Source organism: Gossypium hirsutum, chromosome D07 (assembly GCF_007990345.1).
Source record: "Gossypium hirsutum isolate 1008001.06 chromosome D07, Gossypium_hirsutum_v2.1, whole genome shotgun sequence".
Taxonomy (NCBI): Eukaryota; Viridiplantae; Streptophyta; class Magnoliopsida; order Malvales; family Malvaceae; genus Gossypium; species Gossypium hirsutum.
This window is the reverse complement of record NC_053443.1, coordinates 13,189,179-13,203,807: the sequence shown is the minus strand read 5'-3', so window position 1 is coordinate 13,203,807 and position 14,629 is coordinate 13,189,179. Positions and strand designations below refer to the sequence as shown.

Genomic DNA, 14,629 nt, shown 5'->3' with positions numbered 1-14,629 from the left:
TTGAATGAACACATTGATGAGGTTTATATACATATGAGAATAACAGCTCCTAACAAACTGCTTAACAGTTAATTGCTTAGCAGACTCTATAACAAACTAATCACCTTAATAGTCTCTATATTATTGTTTAACATTCACCCAGCTTCGCAATGGGTAAGACTCGAAGTAAACTTTGAAAACAAGTAAACAAAGAGACAGATAATGATTTAGTAAGAATATCGGAAATTTGATCACAGGCGGGCACCTCACCGACAACAAGAGATCCATTAGCCACTTTTTCACGGACAAAAAACAATACAAGTTCAACATGTTTGAATTTGGAGTGTAAGACTGGATTGGCTGTAACGACGACTGCACTTGAATTATCACACCAAAGCGTAGGAGAATCAGTAGAACTAATTTGTCACTCTTGTAACAAAGATACTAACCATGCAACATCACTAGAAGCAGCAGCTAGACTTTTATACTCAGTCTCTGCCGTTAATCTAGATACAACTTGTTGTTTCTTAGAACACCACGAAATAGACGTATGACCAAAGTAGAAACAAAACCCTGTCATAGATCGACGATCATCAAAATCAAGACCCCAGTTAGCATTAATATATCCAACCAAAGATAGTCTATCAGACCGGCTAAAAACTAGTCCATGAGTAATAGTACCATGTAAATATCTCGGAATATATTTTAAGGCTACCAAATGAACCGTAGTAGGTGCATGCATAAATTGACAGACATGATTTATAATATACGCAATATCTGGTCGAGTTAGAACCACATACTGAAGAGCACCAGCCAGACTTCTGTATTCAATAGGATCAACAAGCCTATCACTATTATTTTTGGACAAAGTCAATGTATTAACCATTGGCGTATGGACACTCTTTGCATTAGTCAGAGAACTCTTGTCAAGTAGATCTTGAATGTATTTGCGCTGACATAAATAAAGACTGCCAGTGGAGGATCGACTGACCTCAATTCCTAAAAAATAGTGAAGCTCACCCATATCCTTTAGAAAAAGCTTGTTATGTAGTTGCTGAATAAAACAATTTATTTTATCAGTCGAATTGCCAGTAATAACAATATCATCCACATAAACCAAGATATACACAGTAGACGTGGTGGAAACTTTAACAAATAAGAATGCATCAGCTCAGTCGCCTAGTCTTGGTACGTGCTTCTGCTTTCGCATTATGGCACCATCAGCTGATTCCAACTCTGCTAATCCTATGAGTACATCATTTTCTAGTGTATGCCTAGTTCAATCCTTCCCTAGTCATGACACGGTGAAGCTAGAGGAGGGAAATTTTGTTCAATGGTAGCATTAGATTCGATTGATAATAGAGGTATATGAGTTGCAAGGATTCTTAGAAGGTACGTTGTCTATTCCACCTCGGTTCATCGCGTCTCCAGAAGGTGCGCTTATTCCTAATCTAGATGTAATTGTGTTTAATCAACAAGACAAGTTGTTAGCGTCTTGGCTTCTTTCTACGATTAGTTCATCGTTCATATCTTGTTTTACATCTACTCATTCTGCGTATAAAATATGGAGCACTTTGAATCAGTTGTTTGCTACTTCAACTGGTGTGAAAGTTTCTCGCATCAGACATGAACTTCACTCTACAAAGAAGGGTGAGTTATCTGTAAAAGACTTCATTACAAAAATAAAAAAAATATTTGTACCTTACTTGCAGCGTCTGGATCGGAGGTATCTGAGGTTGAAAAGGTTGAAGTCGTGTTGGCTGGCCTCTCGTCGAACTTTGACGCAGTCTTGGCCTTGGCCTCGTCCTCGACAGAGTCTCTTTCTTTTTGGCGATTGGTTGACGCTCTCATAGAGTTTGAAATCCGTTAGATGCAAGTGGTGCGTGAGGTCCCGATGCATGCACATCTAGTTTAAACGCCTGTAGCTACTGCCGATTCAGTTTCACGTGATGCCCGTGGCGAATGTGCTACAGTAGGCTCGCGATGGTGTGGCGTCCGGTCACAAATCCAGTGTCAAATCTGTAACAGATTCAGTCATATTACACAGTACTACTTCTACCGTTTCGATCGATCTTATGCCAGTCCGAATTCTTCCACTATGGCGAGGTTTTCGTCCTCTGTGCATAATAGATAGAGTTCTAGCTCGTTGAATGGTTCTGGGTCTACTGGTGAATTTTTTGGGGGTTGGTCATCTTTTCAGAATAGGGATGGTCATCCATTGAAAGATAGTGATTTTTTCCCTAATAAAGTTGGCTATGAGATTGGTTTTCATGGTGGGTCAAATGGTCCTTGGTTTGGGTCTATTGGTGGCCTACAAGAAGTTTATGAGAGGTCTGATTTGTAACGTGATCGGGGGTATGTTTTGGGTTAGCAGTCTACATAGCATGTTGGGCCTCGTGTTGCTGCACACAAGCCAAGCTATGCAGGCCAGTTTCTAGGGCAGTCTGTTACGTAGGTTTTTATGCCGCATACAGGTTAGTCATTTGAACCTGTTAATGGGAAATATGATGGACATCATTTTGGGAAAAATACATGCCAATCTCTTGGACCTGTTAGTGGGCATGGGCTGAATAGTGGACATGTTAATACTAGTAAAGAATTTGGGCCTAATGCTAATTATGTAGAAGCTCTATGCGAAATAATACTTCTGGAGTTCCGTGGCAGACTAAACCAAGAGCTCGTGTATTTGATGTTGATGTTGTTCCCTCACAGTGTGTTGGGCTACCCCAAATCCTTGATTTTCATGCGTCTGATTTCTCAGATACCACACAGTATGATTCCAACTTTGATAATACTAACTCAAGTGTTCCTGTGTCGATTGGAACTTCATCATGGTATCTAGATTTAGGGGCCACTCATCATGTGTGTCAGAATGGGTCTGATTTAAATACCTCTACTCCATATATAGGTAATTATTCTCTCTTAATGAAAAATGGGGCCCCTACTATGATTTCGGCTATTGGGATTACTGTTCTACCAACAAAGAAAAAATTATTACATCTTTTTAATGTTTTGTGCGTGCCACGTATCCAGAAAAATATTCTGTCTGTTTCTCAATTTGCTATTGAAAACAATGTGTTGTTTGAATTTCACCCCTCTTATTGTGTTGTTAAGGACATTCAGACACAAGAGATTTTGCTGCAGGGCCAAGTTTGTGATGGTCTCTATCAGTTTTTGGCAGGTTCATATGTTCTTTCTGATTCAAATCCCTCGGTTAACAACATTGGGATTCAAGGTTGTCGATTGAATAATGATAATGTCTTTTCACTATGGCATAAAAGGCTTGGTCACCCTTCTTCTGCGATTGTTAAACTTGTACTTAACAAGTGTCGAATTGTTTCAAATAAAAAATATCTTGATAATGTTTGTGTTGCCTATCAGAAAGGGAAATCACATAAGTTGCCTTTTTCACCCTCCACTACTGAATATATGGAATTTTTTGAATTGGTTGTCTCTGATTTGTGGAGACCAGCTTCTGTTAACTGTGGTGGTAATTTGTATTATATTTCGTTTGTTGATATGTGTAGTCAGTTTACCTGGGTTTATTTGATTAAACGTAAATCTCAAGCAGTTGACTGTTTTATTTAGTTTTAGAAAATGATTAGTCCTCGGTTTGGGAAAGCTATTAAGAAATTTCAAAGTGATTGGGGGTGAGTTTTGTGCTTTTGCTTCGGTTCTAGCTAGCCATGAGATTCTTCATCGTCTTTCCTGCCCTCATACTTCAAAACAAAATGGTGTTGCTGAGCGCAAACATAGGCACATTGTGGAAACTGGTCTTACACTTTTGGCCTAGGCAAATCTTCCTATGAATTATTGAGGCTATGCATTCTGCAGTGCTGTACATCTTATTAATCGGTTGCCCACCTTGGTCTTGAAAGGTTAGTCTCCGTTTCAGAAACTTTATAGTTGTGAGCCTACGTATGATCATTTATGAGTGTTTGGTTGCTATTTCTTCCCGTATTTACGTCCTTTTGTATCCCACAAATTGGGTTTTTGCTTACCACCATGTACATTTCTGGGGTATAACTCTCAGCATAAGGGTTATCATTGTCTCACGCCAGGGGGTAAGGTTGTTATTTCTCGTCATGTTGTGTTTGATGAACATCGGTTTCTGTTTTGTTCATCTGCACTGCCTGCTATTCAGTCATCTTCCCGTTCTTCCACATATGTTCCTGTTGTTCAAACTTCTTCTGTCCAGTTTACTGTAAAACTCGGTGGCACCTCTGTCTCATCACTGATTGTATCTTTGCCTTCTAATTCAGGATCTACTGTTCCATCACTGACTGTATCTTTGCCTTTTAGTTTAGGATCTACTATTTTATCACCGGCTGTACCTTTCCCTTCTGGTTCAGGTTACAATTCTGATCGATCTGTTCTAGTTGAATTACCAGAAATGTGTCGTTCCCATGAGTCCATCCCAGTTGATTCCCAGGCTGAATGTAGGAGTAATATAAGGGAGCATTGTTCTTTGAGTTCGTCTATGGAAGCTAGTCCGATTGATTAATCCAGTGTGTCTCCAATTGTGCCTCCAATTGTTCATTCTCTTTATGAAGGAAACACTCATGCTATGATTACTCGATCTAAGGCGAGCATTTTTAAGCCTAAAGTATTGTCAGTTGAAGTTGTGGATTTTGAGCCTCGGTCTATTGAGGAAGCTCTAGCTCATACGGAGTGGAAATTTACTGTTCAAGCTAAATTTGATGCTTTGATGCCCAACTCTACCTGGGAGCTGGCTTCTCTACCTCTTGGCTAGAAAGCAATTGGATGTAAATGGCTTTTCAAGATAAAAAAAGAATCTTAATGGGTCGATTAGTGGTCGGAAAGCGTGGTTAGTTACAAATGGGTGTTCTCAGGTTCCTAGTTGTGACTTCAAAGAAAAATTTAATCTAGTAGTCAAACCTACTACTATTCGAATCATTTTGTCTATTGTCATGACTAATGGTTGGAAACTTCATCAAGTCGATGTAAATAATGCCTTTTTAAATGGAGACCTGACTGATGAAGTGTTCATGCAGTAGCCTCTAGGATATGTTCAATATGGTCCAAATGGTGAGCTGTTGGTGTGTCGTCTGAAAAAGGCTTTATATGGATTACGGCAAGCTCCCCGTGCTTGGTTTGAAACATTGAAACAATTTCTTATTTCTTCTGGGTTTGTCTTGTCTAAAGCTGATGCATCCTTATTTGTTAAAGTTTCCACCACGTCTACTGTGTATATCTTGATTTATGTGGATGATATTGTTGTTACTGGCAGTTCGACCGATGAAATAAACTGTTTTGTTTAGCAACTACATAACAAGTTTTCTCTAAAGGATATGGGAAAGCTTCACTATTTTTTGAGAATTGAGGTTAGTCGATCCTCCACTGGTAGTCTTCATTTATGTCAGCGCAAATACATTCAGGATCCACTTGACAGGAGTTCTCTGACTAATGCAAAGAGTGTTCATACATCAATGGTTAATTCATCGACTTTGTCTAAAGATGATGGTGATAGGCTTGTTGATCCTACTGAATACAGAAGTCCGGCTGATGCTCTTCAGTATGTGGTTCTAACTCGACCAGATATTTCCCATGCTATAAATCGTGTCTGTCAATTTATGCATACACCTACTATGGTTCATTTGGTAGCCTTAAAATGTATTCTGAGATATTTACATGGTACTATTACTCATGGACTGGTTTTTCGCCGGTCTGACAGACTATCTTTGGTTGGATATGCTGATGCGAACTGGGGTTTTGATTTTGATGATCGTCGGTTTACGACAGGGTTTTGTGTCTACTTTGGTCATATGCCTGTTTTGTGGTGTTCTAAGAAACAACATGTTGTATCTAGATCAACGGTAAAGGTTGAGTATAGAAATCTAGCTACTGCTTCTAGTGATGTTGCATGGTTAGTATCTTTGTTACAAGAGTTACAAATTAGTTTTGCTGATTCTCCTACGGTTTGGTGTGATAATTCAAGTGCGATCGCCATTACAGCTAATCCAGTCTTACACTCCAAATTCAAACATGTTGAACTTGACTTGTTTTTTGTCCGTGAAAAATTGGCTAATGTATCTCTTGTTGTTGGTGAGGTGCCCGCTTGTGATCAAATTGCTGATATTCTTACTAAACCATTATCTGTCTCTTTGTTTACTCGTCAAGACTGCGTCAGAGTCCAATGAGAGGCCAGCCAACACGACTTCAACCTTTTCGGCTTCGGACACCTCTAATCCAGACGCTGCAAGTAAGGCACAAATATTTTCTATTTTTGCAATTAAGTCTTTTATAGCTAACTCACATTTCTTTGTAGAGTGAAGTTCATGTCTGATGCGAGAAACTTTCACACTAGTTGAAGTAGCAAACAACGAATTCACGGTGCTCCATATTTCATACGCAGAATGAGCAGATGTAAAACAAGATAGGGGCGACGAACTAATCATAGAAAGAAGCCAATACGCTAACAACTTGTCTTGTTGATTAAACACAACCACATCTGGATTAGGAGTAAGCGCACCTTCTGGAGACACGATGACCTGAGGTGGAATAGACAACGTACCTTCCAAGAATCCTTGCAGCTCATATCCCTCTATTCTCAATCGGATCCGACGCTGGCATTGAACAAAATTTCCCTCATCTAGCTTCACCGTGTCATGACGAGGGAAAGTTTGAACCAGGCGTGCACTAGAAAAATGATGTACTCATAGGATTAGTAGAGTTGGAATCAACTGATGGTGCTATAATGTGAAAGCGTAAGCACGTACCAGGACTAGGCGACTGATACCATGTAAGATACTATAGAAAAACATAGGAATAAATTATATTATGATTCTTTAGTCTATTTTCATTATCTTGAATGAACACATTGATGAGGTTTATATACATATGAATAACAGCTCCTAACAAACTGCTTAACAAATAACTGCTTAGCAGACTCTAAAACAAACTAACCACCTTTACAGTTTCTATATTATTGTTTAACACTCTACACCAGCTCTGTCATAATCTTCACCTCATGAAATACGATAATGGAACATATATCACTAACATATTTTTTCCTTTAAATATATCTCACAACATTCATAGTCAAATGTAAAGATTATAGCCTCAAGAAACAATATTCTTTCCTTAATTAATAAATTCACAAATGAATTTATTGAATTTGGTTCAATTGCAAAACTTTCATTACAAGTTTTTCCTTCCCGCTTAATTCAAACAATAATTAAAGTCTCTAATCTCCCATCACATAGTTTTATACTTATCAATCTCATACAATGTATACACATTGGCCGTCATCATTGCCATTGAACAAGATTTTTAAACTCTAATATATCACATGACAATCTTTTTGCTCACCTTTCTTACACAATGTATACATATAGACCATCATAAATTTGAAAATTTTTCACACCCTCCTTATTTTAATAACAACCAGTCATGCTTAACAATATTCAAATTTATTATAATAATGTGTTTACCTCAACTAATGATTAACCACTTAGCTCTACCACTGTCACAAAAAATGAACTCGAAACCTTTATAAATTCTAAATTTTGTATATTTCTTCAATCCTTGTCAAGCAAAGATACAGAGAATAAATAATCAAGCATTCAACTTAAGTTCATTATTTATGTCTATAATGTTCAAAGAAAGAATCTCATGTTTTTGCCATCCAACACTAAAACCAGAAGAGGATCCTTATAAGAGCCAGGAGACCTTGTTCCCCTAAAATTTTGAGAAATTACCATTAAGCCTTTCATAATTTTTAAAATTTTTAATTAGCTCTCAAAATTTTTAAAATTCTCATTAGCTTCTTAAAATTTTTGAAAATTTTAATCAGACCCTCCAAAATTTTTGGATGTTCTCAATAAGCTCCTACAAGTTCTAAAAAATTTAATTAAAACCTTAATTTTATTAAAATTTTAATTAAGCCCTCTAAAACTTAGTTGTAGGATCTGATACTAATAAAACATTAGTTTTGAAAAAAAATTGTGCATATACTCTAAACCTTAAACCCTAAATCCTAAGCAGAGGTTTCAAGATATATATATTTGCCAATGATCAGATGAGTTTACCAATCCTCTATGCCTCCTCTATGTTTTTGTATAGAATTTTATTAAGGGTTTGAATGTTAAAATAAATAAAATACTCATTCATGTATTCCAAACTTCTGCTAACTAGTGATTGCACCTCTCTCTTTCATTTACTCTTTTTTTTTTCTTCTTTTTTCTTGAGTTTCTAATAGTCACTCTTAGCCAAAGTGAACCATTGGTCTCTTCAAGATTCCTAACTTTCCTTTTTTTTTATTTTTTATTTTTATGAATCGTTATCCTTTTTAATTCTACTTTAAGTCATCCCATAACTATTTGCTCCATTTATTCTAGGGCCATTATATTTATTCCCTCTCCAAGTGTTCAGTCAATACCTCATTCGTTGCATTGGCCCTTAAAGAATTTGGGTAGATGTTAATTAAGAAGCTCATGAATTTTCATGGTTGAATACTGGTGTACTAAGCTCTCATTTATCTCCATCGTTTCTTGACAACAGTCATCAAGTAAATCCTATGCATTTTCTCCTTTATCAATGCATATTTGATCACACTCGATACTATACTAACTTGATTCATTGTTATGTTCGCCATTTAAATCCCCAAAGCTAGTTCATTAAATGCGTCCCATATTTTCTTGTCTACACCACTAACATGAAAACATTGTTTTGCAGCTTTCTTAGCTTTTTTCTCAAATAAATAGAACCGTTTGATTTAGTGTTTGATGGCACCAGAGGCATGGATTGGTTAGAATAATTTTTCAAAAAAAACAATCAAATGATGCCCATACATCTTTGCATTCTAAAACTCTAATTATCAATTAAACACCATGGCAATTGAGGGTGAAAACCTTCTCGACACATCTTAATTGATTAGTTAAAATCTTCGTAGTCATTTTAATATAAATGTAATATTCCATGAGTGATTCTTTAACCAATACCACCTTCCAAGATGGATTAACAATGTTTAGAAAAGTTGTCATATTTCAAGGTGAAAGAGTCTTGTCAATTTTACCTTGGTAGACTTGAATTTTGTCTAATCTAAATGTGTCCCTGGCTTCACCAATCCAAACTAGCTCAATATCCAATCCCATATTCGCTTAAGCAACTTTTCTTTCATTCCATTCACTCAAAACTCAAGAAGAAATTGTTTTCTTGAGATTCTCCTTATAATGATGCATTCTAATTTCTCCTTTCTATAATTATTACTTAACCTGCTAATTTAAAAAAAAATTTCTTGCAATGGCAAATAAAATTTTTTTTCAGTCAATACACAATTTTATAATTAACAAAAACATCGATAAATTCCTTTGATTCTAACAATGAATTATCTTTAATACATCTAGCACATTCCATGACTATAGATTTGTGAAAATAGGGGTTTAGGGTCTGTTTGTTTGACAGTAAAATGTTTTCCGGAAAATGATTTCTGGAAAATGATTTACTAGAAATTATTTTTTGGTGTTTGGATGAATCTGTGTAAAATATTTTCTGTTGTTTGGCAGATTTCCTGAAAATATTTTCCGGAAAAGTTGTTTTTACATAATATATATTAATAAATTTTTATATTTTAAATTGTTTTTACATATATTGCAATTTGATTTGATAATTTTGTTTCTTGAGTATTACTCTCGAAATTCTTATAATAATTAATAATTTTTTAGAATTAAAAATTACAAGAGGTTATAGTAAATAATTACAAGTGTACAAACATACTCTAATATCAATCGGATATCTGGATACACCAAAGATCTAAAATTAGTATCTATCACCATCTTAATCAAAACCATTTGAATATTAAATTTTCAAAAGATTAGCATCTGAATCCAGGTGAAACTCTTCATTCCAATCCCAATTCATCTAAATTACAATATTTGAATCCAAAGTAATAGTATGAAATAGGACACAGGCAAGCAACGATGGTTGAAATGTAGAGCAAAATTTTTTTTATTGCACAATCACTCTATTCCATCATTTCTCTTGATATTCTATAGACCAAACATTTCCAACACTACTAAATTGGATGGTAGAATTTTGCAATTCTTTTTCATACATATTAGGATTCTGAATATAACGCAGAAAAGTCGGCCATTGAAATCAGATTAAGAAAATAAACATGGAAAAATTGTTTCTAAGAAGATAAGATAACCACAGCAGTGTCTAGAAGATAGGAGAATCGTCATCCCTCAACTAGAAGCATTCTTCCTAGCAGCATATACGCGGTAAGCTGCAAATCCAACAATGGCTACAGCAGCTCCAACTGCAAATGGTGAATTACATCATTCAAAACGATAAAACAACAGTTCACTATAGTGAATGATAAAAATAAAGGAGCATGCCATTCAAGTTGAAGCAACTTCGTACCATCTCAGATTGTTTAAAGATAATTTTTGCTACGAAAAACTTCAAATACATATATGCTTAAACAAAATCACACTATAACTTGTAAAAAGGTTTAAGGTGCAAACACTGTAAGCAAGTGGACAAAAGGAAAGAAATAGTGATTTCCCCCACACCAACATGGAGAAAAAAGTAAAATATGTGCACAACAAGAAGTCATCAGAAAATCTAACCATGGTCACCAACATTTTCAACAACCCTAAGTTTCAAATGCATTAAGAATAGAACAGTTGTGAGATGCCAGACAATCAGCATACCTGAAACAACCATGAAAGATCGGTTTATGAGCCGATGCTACTGCTTACGGCTTCTCCCAGACTTAGTTTCAGGAATGCTCAAGTGAGGATGCTCAGCTGCATTTACTATCCTTCGAAATATGTTATTGAAATCACTCAATTTTGAGCTGATAGGTATAGGTGCCTCTATCCCCTTATCCTGGCTAACCTGAAAAGGAAATTTGAATTACAATACACTTTGAAACACTGACATGAATACCATTACCTCTTCGAGGACACAAAAATTAAACATTTTGACTCTGTTAAGACATTCTACTTATTCATTTAACTATGCAAGAAAATTAAATTACGAAAAAATAAATAAAGCATGATACCCTGGTAGAATTCTGTATTGCCATTGGAAATGAATCCAGATCATCTTTAGCAGCAACAATAAGGCAAGGCACCTCATAACCAGTGTCTTCACCATCACCAGCAACATCCATGAGTAATTCAGTTGCTCTCTTCCATGAAGACTCATCAGAACTGCGAAGGCCAAATTATAATGAAATAGAACTTACAAAAGAAATAAATAACACATGCATATGCACCTACGTGAATTTTTACAAAATTCAACCATGGAACAAAATATGCATGATCATCTTTAGTGGCACAAAAAGAGTTTACTCCAAGCATATGAGGGTGCAACCATTTTTACAAATATGATTACATAACATAAAATGATTAACTAAAAATAGCAGATAACTCTAAATTTAAAATCCCACATCAGAAAAATCATGCTTCGATTTACCTGTCATAAACAAATATAGCTATGTCACAAGGAGCTAGTGACTCTTTACTAGACAGTAATTTTGAAACTCCGTCCTCAGGGATTTCTAGCAAGAATAGAGTTTTCTTTATTCCCTAAGGATGGCAAAACAAACAAACACCAAGCCTGAAGTAGAAATATTAACATATGAAAGCAAAAGAAATTATCAACTTAGGTATATCTCAACAAAATATTAACATATGCAAGGAAGTATATGTCAATAAAATGAAAAAGTTTTTATGTGTAAAGTTCCAGAAAGGAATTGCTTTGATACTGCAATAAGTGTGTAGATTTTGACAAATTTTCATCTCAAAGAAACTACATCTTCAAATATCATTTCACTTGAACCTTATACAAAGTCTTTCTAATACGTCTATGACACTCCATTTATGGTCTAGACTCCATAACGCCAAGAAATGCATATATGTAAATATCCCCAATCCCTAAAAATGACAAAGTAACTCATTGTGTTTAGAGGTGGGGGCTTGCTTTCAACATAAAATTACAAGACAGTGCATAATATAATGGCACTTACCCCAGGTAATTTCACAACATTCACAGCGTATTGCTCATCAGCAGTTGGAGAATATAAATCCAAATAGGGCCTACATTAAAGTAAATAAAGTTAAAAAGATGGGGAGAAGAATTAGATATCAGGAAAAGAATTTTAATGAATACCTGCCAAGAAAAGAATTCATCAATACAGATTTCCCAACGTTCGCTGGACCAAAAACAAAGCACTAGAAAACATTTCTTTCTGATTGTTGCCTTTTCCTATCTAGATGCCTTATCCTAGTGATGCGGATGGCAGAGGAAGAATCGCCAGTTGAAAATGAAAACAAAAGGAACAACAACTTTAAATGATTATTCAGTGTTTTCATAAAAAAAGAGAATGTTTAGTTTAAGTGAAGGTTACCTGATCAGGAGAGGAGGGAACATAGGAAATGAAAAACCACAACGATAATCGATAGCGAGGAGAGTGGGGGATTACTGGAAAATCGGTTGTCGATGTTTTCTCAGGGAATTTTTCTCACGAAAATTTGAAGGAATGAAGGAAGGGAGAAGAATGGATGAAGGTAGCTTACTGGATGAAGGGAGAAGAATGCCTGAGAGCTTTAGGAAAATGTCTTACGGAAATTGAAACTGTAAGATAATTTCTTAAAAATTGTAAGGCATTTTCCGCCAAACAAACACTGGAAAAGTTGGAAAACAATTTCCAAAAAATCAAATCCCACAATCAAACGGACCCTTAGTGTCCATTGGATTTTGAAATCACCATGTTCACGTTGGTTTCATGTCTTGTTTGAACTTGTTTGCAATAGATCTTGCCTCTTCAATGCTTATGAATTTGACTATCAAATTTGTGCACTTTAATAATCAACTTGTTTTGTATGAATATTTAAAATTTTTACCATATCTTTGGAAAACATTCTTGAGTCATCATTGATGGATCTTTGGTGACAAATTATTTATAAAGAGCAATATAGTAGGACTTGTTAATTGTCTCTCAAATCACCATTCCATAATTTATCGTCCTTTTATTATAATTCAATTATATTATATCAAATGTTTTCAATTTATTTTGTTACTCTTTGTATATTATACAATAAGTAGACCTCTTGTGTTATTATAAGCATGCGATATATGTTTTTAAAATTTTAATTTTTGATATTCATTTAGAATAATGTGTTGTTCATTTGAAATTATAAACTTTTTTTGGGTTTATTTACAGATATGACATTTTGATATCAGTTTGTAGCGTCTTACTTATTGTTTGTACTACTTATCATGTCTTCATATGAGTTGATCCTCCTCTAAATTTAAATATTATGCTTATATATGAAAAGTAAAATAAAATATATAAATTTATATTTGAAATTTAAGTATAATTATAAAGAGGGTTAATAAGTCGATTGTAAATTATATTTTTGTTATATAGAAGTTTGTATCAACTAATTTCTTCAAGGTTTGTATATAGAAAAATTGAGAAATAAAACTTGAAAAACAAAAATAAAATTAAGTGAAGATTATATTAATTTTAATTGAAAATTGAAAAAAAATGTGAAACATTAAATAGAAATAAAAAAAATAGTTATATTAGTTTTAATTAAAAATTGAAAAGCAAAAAAAAGTGAAAATTATATATTAATTTCAAATAATTTAATATTTAAAATTTGAAATCACAATAATGATTATATTAATTTTAATTTAATCTTGAAAAACAAACAAAGAAGGCTGTGAAACATTAAATAGAAATAAAACAAAAAAAATGTGAAGTTAATTTTAATTAAAACTTGAGAAAAAAAAGAAACGTTAAGTAGATATATTGCTATGAAATAATGCATGATAAAAATATATATTTGAATGATTTTAACATTAATAAGAATATTAATGAAATAATAAAGCCAATAAAACTAATTGATATTTTAATTTAAATTAATTACAATTTCAACTGAATTGTAAATTAATTGAAAAAAACAATTAAACTACCATTTAGGTGAAGCCTGAAAATTTCAAGAAGGGGTTAAGATAATGAACAATAATAGTATTTTTAAAAATAAAAATTAATTAAAGAAAAAATAATAAATAAATAAAAACAAGTTAAAATTTTTTTTAAATTTGTTTGAATTGCACTCTTCGATCCTTGATCTCACTAATATCATCAATTATTTCGTTTACATTACATTTTTATGCAATTTTTTTGTCTTAATGTACACAACTAAAGAATTTTTCAAAAAATCATCTTCCATCTTGCTACGAAGTCGAGTCTTCACAATCTTCATAGCAAAAAAAACACGTTTTGTAGATGCAGTTGAATTTGGAAGAGTCAATATAAGACAAATCAATCTATCCACAAGCGAGTACATGATTGACTTTCCACTCTTCATTAAGCTCTACAAAGTTTAGAAAGTGTTAATATTTTTCTCAAACCAGGATGCTTACAAACATCAAGTTCATAATGCTTCAACTCATATGGGAGACGTTTTTCTTTTGTTGAGAAAAATCTTCTGGATAGAACTTGTTTACAAGAATGCAAATTTTATCAATATCAAATAACTTGAAAAACTCTTTGGGATCTAAAACTGTAGTAAGAGTGAGAAGCTCAACAACATTTTCGTTAAATATGATTTTTAGTTCTTGCAACTGAGTATCTATTGTAACAAAAATATATCTACTCGATAAT

At 34.0% G+C, this 14,629-nt stretch overlaps 1 protein-coding gene across 1 annotated transcript; it reads right to left on the bottom strand.

The window, feature by feature from the left end:
* Positions 1-9,935: 9,935 nt before the first annotated feature.
* Positions 9,936-12,143, bottom strand: LOC107956017 (mitochondrial Rho GTPase 1). Its single transcript, XM_016891775.2, has 6 exons — positions 12,124-12,143; positions 11,981-12,050; positions 11,428-11,540; positions 11,012-11,162; positions 10,659-10,845; positions 9,936-10,261 (listed from the first exon to the last, which is right to left on the bottom strand). The coding sequence occupies exons 1-5, from the start codon at positions 12,141-12,143 to the stop codon at positions 10,696-10,698; spliced, it is 504 nt and encodes a 167-aa protein (XP_016747264.1). The 3' UTR covers positions 9,936-10,261; positions 10,659-10,695.
* Positions 12,144-14,629: the final 2,486 nt, after the last annotated feature.